The sequence below is a fragment of the Mytilus californianus genome, unplaced genomic scaffold (assembly GCF_021869535.1).
Source record: "Mytilus californianus isolate M0D057914Y unplaced genomic scaffold, xbMytCali1.0.p SCAF_4, whole genome shotgun sequence".
Taxonomy (NCBI): domain Eukaryota; kingdom Metazoa; phylum Mollusca; class Bivalvia; order Mytilida; family Mytilidae; genus Mytilus; species Mytilus californianus.
In genome coordinates, this window is record NW_026262690.1 from 105,234,526 (window position 1) to 105,247,227 (window position 12,702).

The 12,702-nt window shown below is 30.5% G+C and overlaps 1 protein-coding gene across 1 annotated transcript in view; it reads left to right on the forward strand.

Moving 5' to 3' along the window:
* The first annotated feature begins 8,699 nt into the window (after positions 1-8,699).
* LOC127738980 (cytoglobin-2-like) overlaps positions 8,700-12,702 on the forward strand; it is a 29,519-nt gene continuing 25,516 nt past the window's right edge. The window contains exon 1 of the mRNA XM_052250484.1: positions 8,700-9,114. Within this exon, the coding sequence (XP_052106444.1) occupies positions 8,933-9,114 (182 nt within the window). The 5' untranslated portion in view covers positions 8,700-8,932. The remainder of the gene's footprint in view (positions 9,115-12,702) is intronic.

Sequence of the window (12,702 nt, forward strand, 5' to 3'; positions counted from 1 at the left end):
ATGATTTTAACTTCCAGCTGTATATAAATAGATAACTGTGCTGTGATTTAGCTGTTAACTGTTAACAATATGACATCGTTATAACATGTAAGTATTATATTGACAATATAATACTTCCATGGTTATAATAACCCCACAAGGTCAAGTCAACTGGTCACATAGCCCAGATAAAGGAAGGAGGAATTCATAAAACACAGAAGCTTAGATGTTCCCTAGAAAAAGCGCAAATGTATTGTAGAAAAAACGCAAGTCCTTCTTGGTACGGTGCAAATGTCATTAAAATTAAAGCGCAAATGTCTTATTTAAAACGTCCCAGACCGACATGTTTCCCTTGATTAAATAAACTGTACATACAAATTTAAACTTATCGAAAATAGGTGAACGGATAAATCTGGCACTTAAATGGGCTTTAAAGTCTGTGCTAACAAAATGTCTCCTAGTAATATATAATAATAGTGAAATAAAAAGTTTGATCAATCAGAAGGAAAAATATAAGCCATTAGATTTAATTTTAAGTTCTTAAAATTTGTTCGGGCTTTGCGCGACAGAAAATAAATAATTTGGTAGTTGCGTTGTGGTACAAAAAAAATTATACAGAATGAAAAAAAAAAAAAAAACTTTAGCCCCCTTAAAGTTAAATGTCGTTCCCTAAAAGTCAGAAAAAGAATATGAAGTTAACAACTTATATCATCGCTGCTAGTTTCTTTCTTTTTCAAATTTATTTTACCCAATTTAAGCAATGATAATAAGACGGTGCCGGTAAAGCTTGTTTCATTTATGTTCTCCCGCCAAAAATGACAAATTTATGTCAAGAATGTCAAGCTTCAAAAATGTAAAATATATATGTTTTCCCTAGTCTACCATATTGGGAAAGCTACCGAATGATGTTCAAAAAAATATAAACAATTGTTCGATGAAAAGCTATCCCATGTGCAGTGTTTCGATCGTGATATATTGGGCTGTCAGAAGTTAGTTAAAAGGACTGCCATATTACACTCAAATATGCAAAAATAAACAATCGTCGAGCAAATTGAAAGTAGGCGTTCTGTTTATGTACACTTAATTAGTAGATTATCAGAAATGACGTCATTGAGCACAGTTGTCATTGACATTGACATCATTTCTGCTAATTTATATAATTATTACTTAATTTGGATAATCACTAAATATTTCCTAAGATAGAATGTTCTTATACTTTGTCAAAATGTAGATTTTATCATGCTTTTTTTATCAAAAATATAATAAAAAGGTATGGGTCACCGTTCTATTTTTCAAGCTACGACAGACTTGTCTTTGAATTTTCAGTATGAAGTACTAGTATCGTAACAAGTCAATATATGCGAATGACTGTTAATCTTTTGCGTTATTTTGTTGACCTGTTTGTTGACTTTTACTGATTATCTCCTTATTCTTAAAAGAATAGTATAATATAAGGTTTGACTCCTTCCTACTCCCCTTACTAACATGTAACCACTCCCCCTTTTTAAAAGTTCCTTGATCCACTACTGATAAAACTAAGCGAACCAAAAAAAGTCTTTGATTTACCTCTTCCGTTTTAACAATTCATCAAGACAAATTAAACAATTTAGATTTATAAGTATATGTCTTTAAATTTGACACCCTTATAAAGTTCTACATAACCTAGAAATTACTTGCGCTTTCCGATGTATTAAGAACATTTATGTAAAAAATGTATTTCATCTTCAATTTCTTTTTTGCAATTGTACATCTTCCAACTTCTATTTTTAATAAATGTGCACTTAGTCGCTTTTGGGAAATCTATAAATTAGAAGACAATCGAAAATAAATCAAGACCAAGATATTAGGAGGGTATAGTAAAGTCCTTGAATTGAGAAAGTAGCTAAGATGTTATAACTAAACAAGTAAGCTAAGGTGTTATAACGAGTTATTTAAGTCTTTATAACGAGTTACGAAGTCGTCATAACGAGTTACTCAGTCGTTATAACATGTTGCTAAGTCGTTTTAGCGAGTTATCTAAGCCGTTATAACAGGTAAGCTAAGTTGTTATAACAAGTTCGTTCAGCTAAGTCGTTATATCAAGTTACCTCAGTCGTTATAGCGAGTTAGCAAAGTCGTTATAACAAGTTAGCTCAGTCGTTTTAACGAGTTAGCTAAGTCGTTTTAACAAGTTAGTTAAGTCGTTTTAGCGAGTTAGCTAAGTCGTATTAACAAGTTAGTTAAGTCGTTTTAACGAGTTAGCAAGTTATAACGAGTTAGATAAGCTAAGTTGTTATAACAAGTTAGCTAAGTCGTTAAAACGAGTTAGCTAAGTCGTTAAAACGAGTTAGCTAAGTCGTTATAACGACTTAAAAATAAAACTACACCCTGACACTAACCGGCTTCCGTATTTATGTATTTTGAGATGAGTGGTCACTTTGTTTTAAGCGTCATATAACTGTACAAACGCAATAGTGATGAAAATCGGGTCTCGAAACATCAACTTACTACTTGTTAATAGGTATGACAGTGTTTACCTTCAATATTCAGGGATTCTGATACATCTGTACATTTGCACTGTTATTTATGAAACATGAAATTTAGCTGTTCATGATTTTGGTCCGGTTGTTATTTTAAAAACTTTTTCGGACAATCATTGAATTTTCTTCAAGATGAAGAATGGCGCAAATGTCATTAAATAAAACGTCCGAGGCCGATTTATTAACAACATGTTTTCCCTTGATGAAATAAATTGTACATACAAATTTAAACTTATCAAAATAGGTGAACGAATAAATCCGGCACTAAAATGGGCTATAAAGTCTATGCTAACAAAATGTCTCCTACTAGTTTTGATTTTTTCGCTTAAATGTACTGCGCCCATATTTTTGTAGAAATAAAAACAAAAATGATGTTCTATGCTTTTTTACCGACTTATAATTATAGCAATCGGATTGGTTAAAATCTTTTGGAGAGAAGAAAAAAAGCAAAAAATAATGCAATAATTTCGGATTTTAATATCAGTTCTGCTGCAATATCACCCCCATTTTGTCACTGTACATTCGTACCTTACCAAATGTGTGTTTTTTAATCTATTTTCTTAACACCTTTTACCCTTTTTAGTCATGTTACGACAAATTAAAGATCATGTAGTGATGACGTTAAAATTAACACAAATATAAGTATATTATTGATAATTGTCAATATTTGATTTAGTTGGCTTTATTTAAAACCAGTTTTATTGTCATATCTATAAGAGGTGAAAATGAACAATGACATGTTTTTAATTAAATTTCACAACTATAACACTCGTCCGTGGCAGTTCCTGTTGATTTTGTTTACTCTATTCCAACTTAAATCACAATTTATCCACGTGGTACCATGAATAGGTCTTTTTCCTCAATTATTATCCTTATGATGAGGGCTTTCGCCAAGAATTTGTAGATTAGTTGTAATGGTTTTTCTCTAAAAAAAAGTTTGATCAATCAGAAGGAAAAAAAAAATGATTGAGAGTTTAAGCCATTAAATTTAATGTAAAGTTCTTAAAAAGTTATCGGGCTTTGCGCGACAGAAAAATAGAAAATTTGATACTTGCGTGGTACGAAAATAAAATTTATATACAGAATGAAAAAAAAAAACCATAGCACCTCAAAGTTAAATGTTGTTCCCTAGGAAACAGAACCACATATGAAGTTAATAACTTGTTTCATCGCTGCTAGTTTCTTTCTTTTTCAAATTCAATTTACTAGATTTAAGTAATTATTTATAATACGGTGACGGTAAAGCTTGTTGTGTGTTCATTTGTATTATCCCGCCAAAAAATGACAAATTATGTAAAGAATGTCAAGCTTCAAAAGTGTAGTCGGGTAAAACACAATAACGGGGGCATTTACAATTGGTCTTTGTTATGTAAGCTCTACAGCTAACTTAAATACATTAGGATGCCAGTTTTCTGTTTTTAATATTTGACATTGAATGTTTTAACCTCATTCAAAATTTTAAAATTCTATCTTGAATAGTTTTTGAACACAGGTGAGATTAGTGGTCCAAAAATTGTAATTTTCAGACGTTATGCGGTTGCGCTTCAAACTTTACATTATTTTTATCTTTAAAATCATTTTTAACAGTAAGTGTAATAATCATTTCTGATGTTATCATTTACAGATTATTAAATGGCGATTAAAATGATTCCAACATTACAAAAATCTGAGCTAATTTAAAAATTTAACATGCAGAATTGTAAAAGTGGTGCTTCGTTATACATTTTTAAATTTATTAAGTGCTGAAAATAAACTAATTGCAAGATTATTCATTAAATATGTATGTCAACATACTCAAATATAATAGTACTCAAATAAAATACAGTTATATAAATGATATGATTCATACAGAATATTTTTGAAATTTTCAAAATAGAAAAAAATATTTTTCAAAAAAGTGTAGTGTCCGTAACCAGCTTATTATTCTCCTAGAAAGAATAGCTACAGTAAACAATAAGCTATTTTTCTTTATAGATTTGACACTTAACACTAACATAATAACAAAATTTTGCACCTTCTTATTAGAATTTAGTCATAATAAATGAAAATATGGTTACGGACACTACAAAAGTGATGTATAGTGTCCGTAACCATGATATTATAAATATTTTATTTCATCAAAATAGGCTTAATTTCTAGGTTCTATGAAGTCTACTTTGCTGCATTCATTGTCTTTTGATTAGAAATTAACTGTTAAAAATATTTGAGCTGATAGTATTCCTTGAGGTACTAATTTGAAACCAGAAAATGTTATTGTAAAACCCCCATTTTGCTATCAGTTTGTCATAAACTCAAAAGATGAGTTCTTTTGTAATGTTAGGTTAAGAAAATTCATCTTCATGATTATTTTTATGGTTTTTATGTCTTCAGATTATTTTGTAGTGTCCGTAACCCAGGGATTTTTTTTATTTCTGGGTAAAAAAAATAATTATATCTTTTTCATTTTTCAAAATCTCTTGTTTTTTCTTCCTCCTATTGATTTATACCATGTATACTAGCATGTAGATTTGTTAAAGATCCGTACTTGACATTAGTATATGACATTTTATAAAATACACTTAAAAGTTAATTTAATGAACTCAAGTATATTTGAAGGTAAAGTATGCTTTATTTTTGTTTTATCTACAATTCTGGTAGTGTCTTATGATAGAACATTATTTATTTTATGAAGTTCTGTAGAAATGACTTCCCTTTAATCCACAAAAAGTATGTTATTTTTAGAAAATTGTTGGAAAAAGTAGCCAGACTGAGTGTGTAGTGTCCATAACCATCAGCATTACTTTTTTTTCTTTTCAGAAATATATTTTTTTATCATTCCTTTTAATAGTGCACTGCACCTACTTTGTTTAGATATGTTTAAGGTTTTACTTTAGATTTGAAATGATATACTTGGTTCCATCCATGTCAACATGTCATATATGTTTACATTTGAAATAACTTTAATTGCATATATTTCTTTTCAATCATGGGTCATTCTGTTGTTAAAAATATAAATAATAAAAAAAAAGAAATACACAAACTTTAAAAAATATGTTACCCATGAAAAGTTATTCATATTGAGTAAATTATAAACATAAGATCAATGTAGTGTCCGTAACTCAAATAACTTATTGAGTTTATTTTAGATACCATTTATGTAAGGAATACATTTTCTGCTGTGATTTATATTTCCATGAATGGAAGGTCAACTCTTAATGGTTTTGAAGGGCTTCATGTATATAGTCTTTCATTTTAAGAGTGGTTACAATAATCCTTTTTTACCAATTAAGAAAGGGGGTATAATTTTGCAGAATGCTAAAGTTAAACTTTATTCACCTGTGATTTTTTTTTGGTGGTATTTTGTTGATAAATTGTATCATAATTATAATTGTGCAAAATGACTTGGGATAGTTCAAGCACTTTGCTTGAAATTTGTAAAACTCATTTGGTTAGTGGAAAAAAACAATGAGAAATGTTTTATTTTCCACTTTGAATGGGGTAAGCATTATTTATTCAAGATCACAATTTTTTTTCTATTGTGTTGACCTTTAATTTTGACCTCAAATGCAACCTTACTGTTCCCTTTATTGTGTTTTACCCGACAATATATATGTTTTCCCTAGTCTACCGTATTGGGAAAGCTACCGAATGATGTTTAAAGGAATATATACAAGCGTTCTATGAAAAGCTATCCCATGTGCAGTGTTTTGATCGTGAGGCTGTCAGAAGTTAGTTAAAAGGACCGCCATATTTCACTTATATAATACAAAATTAACAATCGTCGAGCAAATTGAAAGTAGGCGTTCTATCCATGTACGCTTAATAGTAAACTATCAGAAATGACGTCATTGAGCACAATTGTCATTGACATTGGCATCATTTCTGCCAATTTATATAATTATTTACTTAATGTGGATAATCACTAAATATTTCCTCAGTTAGAATGTTCTTATACTTTGTCAAAATGTGATTTTACCATGCTTATTTTTATTTATCAAAAAATATAATATTTTATTTTTTCGTTATTTTTTCAAGCTACGAGTAATCATCATAAAAATACTTTTGTGAAAAAAAAAGAAATATATCAGATAGAATTTTGAAATATAATATTAAAAGATAGGTTTTATAATATACTTTAGAAAATAAAAAGAAGAAAAAGGTGTCACCAAACTTGTTTTCTTGCTACAAGTAAACATTTCATTAACATATATACCTTTATAAAGTTAAAAAATTGAATAGGACAAAACCAAATATTTCCTATATGTAAAAACAGTCAAAATAATACAATAGATCATTTGTTTTTCTGTATTAAATTAAACAGTCTTGCACAACAATGACCATTCTGTCACAAAATTTGCAGATTTAAGCAAAGAACTAGACCGACTGTGTACTGCTATTTAACAATCCAAGATGGCGGTATACAGTTAATCTACCTTAATAAATTAAATTAACAGAAATGATGTCAATGACAACAAACAACAAACATCATAGGACATTGGGATTTAAATTGGTGACCGATTTTTGTAATGACCGATTTTAGGGACGGGTCGCAGGTTAGAAGAAGTTATATACAACTTTTACCACTTTTATCGCCTACTTTCAAATGGTTTATTTTCGTAGATTTTTTTCGTAATTCATAGGTCGAGAGGTTTATTTTTTGCGTTTTTTTTTGTTCCTGGTTCAGATTTTTCTTAAAAAACCACATTAACGTGAGGAGATCTTTTTGGCCAACAGATATTACTCGCAATATGTCCATCTTTTCCGTATGTTCATCATGCATTGTCAAAGTTTTTGAAAATTGGTTCTGAACTTTTAAAAAAAAACACATTTACGTGAGGAGATCTTGTTTTAACGTTCGACATGAAACAAATAAGACATTAAGCTTTTTTTAAAGTCATAAATTGTAAATTTCTTGCATATACCAACTCTGAATAAGCTTTATGTCTTATGTCTTATGTATAACATTAGAAAACAAAGGGTGTCATTTAAGAGTAGGGCTGACACATCTGATAGTATTGAACGTGTGATGGTCTCATTCTACGAATAATCGGAAAAAATTGATATAGACTACAATTAAAATTGAGAATGGAAATGGGGAATGTGTTAGTCAAAAAGACAACCACTCGACCAAATAGCAGAAAACAGCCCAAGGCCATCAATGGGTCTTCAAATCAACGAGAAAATCCCGCACCCGGAGGCGGGCTTCAGCTGGCCCTTAAACAAAAATGTGTTCTAGTTCAGTGAAAATGGACGTCACACTAAACTCCGAAACATATAAATGAACTAAAATTAAAAAAAACTATTCATTTATTACGTTAATTACATGCAAAACAAAGGAACGATGCTTTTATTTCAGCTCTCCATCTGAAAGACCCATTAACTTTCCTTTTTATACTATTTCATTTCAGTTCACATTTAACGAATTATCTATCTCTCCCTCTCTCTGTACACGGTCTGTCTGTCTGTCTGTCTTTCGTTTTCACACACTCTCTCTCTCTCACACACGCACACACACACACACACACTCTCTCTCTCTCTCTCTCTCATACACACTCTAATTTCAATTCAGTTTACATTTGATGAATTCTCTATCTCTCTCTCTCTCTCTCTCTCTCTCTCTCTCTCTCTTCTGCACACACATTACAATGTTCAATTAAACAACTACAATATCTGACCCTTTCTTACTGAATATTTTAACAATATCAAATATTCATTATTGCTTTAACATATCGATTTTAATGAACAATTCGATAGTATTAAAAAGTCAATGTTGTTTTAAGATATAGATTTTTGAGGATACAGATATTTAAATTTTTTTAAACGACATTATACTCTCTCAAAGATGACAAACTTATCTGGTGATTTAAAAAAAAACAAGTGCGGTTATCAAAAATGTACATTTATTATCAATTATTATTATTCTTATAATTGTTCGAATGTATTAAAGTTATATGCTCGAGTTGACGTGTTTAATTACGGAATTAAAACCTACTGGGGATTTTAAAAACAAGTGCGGTTATCAAAAATAAACATTTTTTATTTATTATCATTATTCTTATTATTCTGCGAATGTTGTTAACTTGTATGTGAGACTCGCTCGAGTTGACGTATCTAATTATGGAATTAGAACCAAATTGTCGTCACATCAAGTCTCCCTGTGATAGACAGCGATATTATATATCTCTTATAGTTTGTAATAGCATCCAAAGCAAATAGATTCAGCGCTTGTTAAAAGCTGATGTTAATTCGATGATAAAGGTACAGAAATGTTACTAGTGATGAATTAAACGGATTATGATTGATCTGTTGTACAATTTGAAGTAGAAATTTATTTGTGAATGATAAATTTAAAAATCTACCAGTTCACAATAAGATTGTCAGGAAATCGATTTGTATTCAATCTTTCATATTTTTTTTACTCTACAGAATTACATTAACTGCATAATTATAATGTAATGGGGAGTGAATTTTCACAATGTGTGCACGAGTCTAAGCGAGAGACATACATGTCGGTACAGACATTCAACGTGGAGGTCCAAACTCCTCCAATTAATGACCACCAAAAACAGTTACTTAGAGAAACATGGTCAGTTGTCAAGGAGGATATAGCAAAAGTAGGCGTGGTCACTTTTATGAGGTAAGCTATTTTTTACTATCTTGAAATTTTTCCACAACTAGTGGGATATTAAAAGTTTAAATTGTAAAAAACGATATCAATAATAAAATTAATAATAATAATGACATCAAAGTTTGTTTTGTTTTTTGTTTTAACATTTTTAACTTCTTTTAAACTTAGAATTATCTATTTGTTTCTTCTATGAACGCAAATATCGCAAACTTATTATATAATCGCTCTTTTCTCAATGAAAACAGTTAGGTTCACAACAATGTGCTATGACAGAGCATAAGATTTGGTTAGTTTATATCGGAGATAAGCTATTGTCTGTGATGATGGCTTTTTTATATACAATATACATGCCTCATTGGCAAGACAGTATATTAATCTATTTACATCATAATCTGCCAAAGGTTAATGGATTTTTTGGTCATATCTTGATGAAGAACATCGCATTTGATGGATTTGTATTAGGTTTTTATAGGTGCAATTGACGGTAAGTTTCCCTGCTAATACACTGCTGTGTCTTAGTTATTATCCAAAACGAAATGAAAAAATGATATGAAATTGCATTAATTTACATTAAACACAAAAGATGTTTTTAGTATCCAAAGTTTTATTCATGGCAGCTTGTAATTCAGTGGTTGTCGTTGGTCGCTGTCTTTCATATTTATTTTTCTTTTTTTGTTTCGTACATAAATCCGGCCGTTTGTATTTTTCGTTTGAGTTGTTTTGCTTTTTGTTATTCCTTCCGTAGCCTTTTATAGCTTTTACTATAAGGTATGGAATTTGCTAATTGTTGAAGGCTGTGCGGTGACCTATAGTTGCTCACATCTATGTCATTTGGTCCCTTGTGGATAGTTGTCTAATTGGCAATCAAACCACATCTTCTTATATTTACACAGATCAAAGATTTAGTGATCAATGAAAGTTATTGACTTTCAATATTTTACAACTTCAGTGTGGATTTACTATGGACAAGTATAAATAAAAAAAAACTACACAGTTTCCACTAAAACATATAGGATTTTACCTCAGCCAAAATATTTTGGCATTTGATCGCTAAACTGTAGACAATGGGAATGAATAAAAGATAAGAAAATTTGGGTATACGTCCATGTGACGTCAATTCGATATAAAATGTTACTTTTATTATTCTTCCCTTAGTTTATTTATTTTGTATTTACATTGTGTCATAGGTCAAATTTATTTGTTCAGTGTATGTTCAATGGTGTTAATATGTCCTTTGATTGAGTTAAGCTATTTCAGTTGATATTTTATAGTCTGTCTTTCTATGTTGTGATGTTACACTATTGTTTCAGAAAAAGGGTGAAGGTTTGGTACCATTAAAACGTTTAAACCCGCTGCATTTGTTTGCACCTGTCCTAAGTCAGGAATCTGATGTTCAGTAGTTGTCGTTTGTTGATGTGGTTCATAAGTGTTTCTCGTTTCTCGTTTTTTATATAGATTAGACCGTTGGTTTTCCCGTTTGAAAGGTTTTACACTAGTAATTTTTTGGGGCCCTTTATAGCTTACTGTTCGGTGTGAGCCAAGGCTCCGTGTTGAAGACCGTACTGTGACCTATAATGGGTTACTTTTATAAATTTTGACTTGGATGGAGGGTTGTCTCATTGGCACTCATACCACATCTTCTTATATCTAATAACACACAAAAACCTAAACACATCTAGAACTCAACATCACATTATCGTTTACAACAATCGACAGGTGCCTATGTAAACGCTTTCTAAATCGCTCAATTTTTTTCTGTTTGGCTCTCGACAATGACCTTGAAATGTCATCATTACAGTTTTAATACACAATAATATAACATTGGTTATAAAATGGTAATAAAATATCGATATTTATTTAAATGTTATTATTTTTATGTGGTTAAAATTTGTTTTGATGATGTCACGAACAGCGATAATAGTATCAATAATATAGATCAAGATAGGCTAAGCACCGATCATTCATCGTTTGTATGGGTCATTGTTTTTTCTCGGGACAAACAATTTTGTTACGAATTTTCAAGAACAAACTTTTTTTCAAAAACATACAAGAAAAAGATTTATTTTTGGTAAAGCAACTTCCAATATATGTTATGTGTTCCTTTTCTTTTCAATGGAAACACACTTTACTTTCACTTCCCTTCTGAAACACTTTTTTATCAACAAAATTAGAATCAAACAATTTATTCAAGTCCCCCACCACATAATGATGAATGGTCGGTGCTTTATTCAATTTTCAGTTGTGTTCCTACTCAGTATCACATTAAGGTCCCATATATATTGGCTATCTTGTAGGGTTACTGTATCATTGACATTTGATCCACATATTACATCTTTTTTTCATTTTGTCACCCCCAAATTACCCGATCTATTTCTTTAATCTATTTAAAGCCGCTTTAATGTACAAATTTGCTCTCTAGATGTCTTTTGGTTATTCTTGTCGTTGGGTTACTACCTGCTTAGCATATACCCAACATCTCATTTTATCCATATCACAACTATATTGGGCTCAAAATGTCGAGAGTGGATTAAATAAAGTCTTTGATAAACTTTTGTTAGTGAAATTAAAAACAAGTTGAAATCGTAAAATTAATGATGATAAACGTGGTAGAATGCGCACTGTTTTGTAGCCTATCCATTCGTCACAACTCGGCCGATTACTTACCTCCAACTTATGGATGGAGAGAAGCGGAGTCACCCGAGGTTTGCCGATTGGTAGCCTATCCCACTCGGATTGTTGAAACGACTTCCGGTTTGAACGACTGAAAGACTTTTTCGAGATTCTTAGACTGTAACTTATTCCGTAAAGATAGTTTTTACGATAATTAATTAAAACTTACCAAAATCTACCGAAATTGCAGTTTTGAACCATGTTTAGGCAATTTGAATTTAGTGACATCGCACATGGACATTACTCATATATGTATACGTGTTTTCATTCAAAATCTAAAATGTTTCATTCATAGAGTAAAATGCTGTTTTACGATTTTCCTAAAGACATTTACTGACGAATGATAAGAGTCTAATGCGATAAAATAACATAATAATTGTGCGTTCAATATTATTTAAAAACTGGAATTGGATTCCAAACAGTCGGTGTCAGAATAGATTCGAAAGTTAACATTCGGTGTCTATAGAATAGAGATAAAGTGATGTGAAATCGAAGATATTTTTTCAGATAAACTTGTTTCTTACAGGTTTGAATTGTGCATTATCAGTTTAGATCTGAGAAGCATTGCTATTTCAGCAATCTTTGAAATTAACAGAATCTGCACTTCTGTATTTAGAAACCCAGATGTGTTTATGATGATGTACTTAACGCGCTTTGAGAAAGTATAAAGGCAAGTGGAAATCAGATTGACTTAAACAATTGTAAGATCTGGATGCGTTGTTTGTGTATGATAACTATCTCTGATATGGCATTTCAATTAAAAATCAAATCCGGATCAAAGAAGTGTATTCCGTTTTATTTCTTATTATACAGTAGAACGAATCCTAGTTAATAAAATATGAATGAGATATGCCACGGTTTATTGACTAATTACTAAAGTCAATAATAGTTTAGGCCACACTTAATAAATTTGTTGTTCCTTGGAAA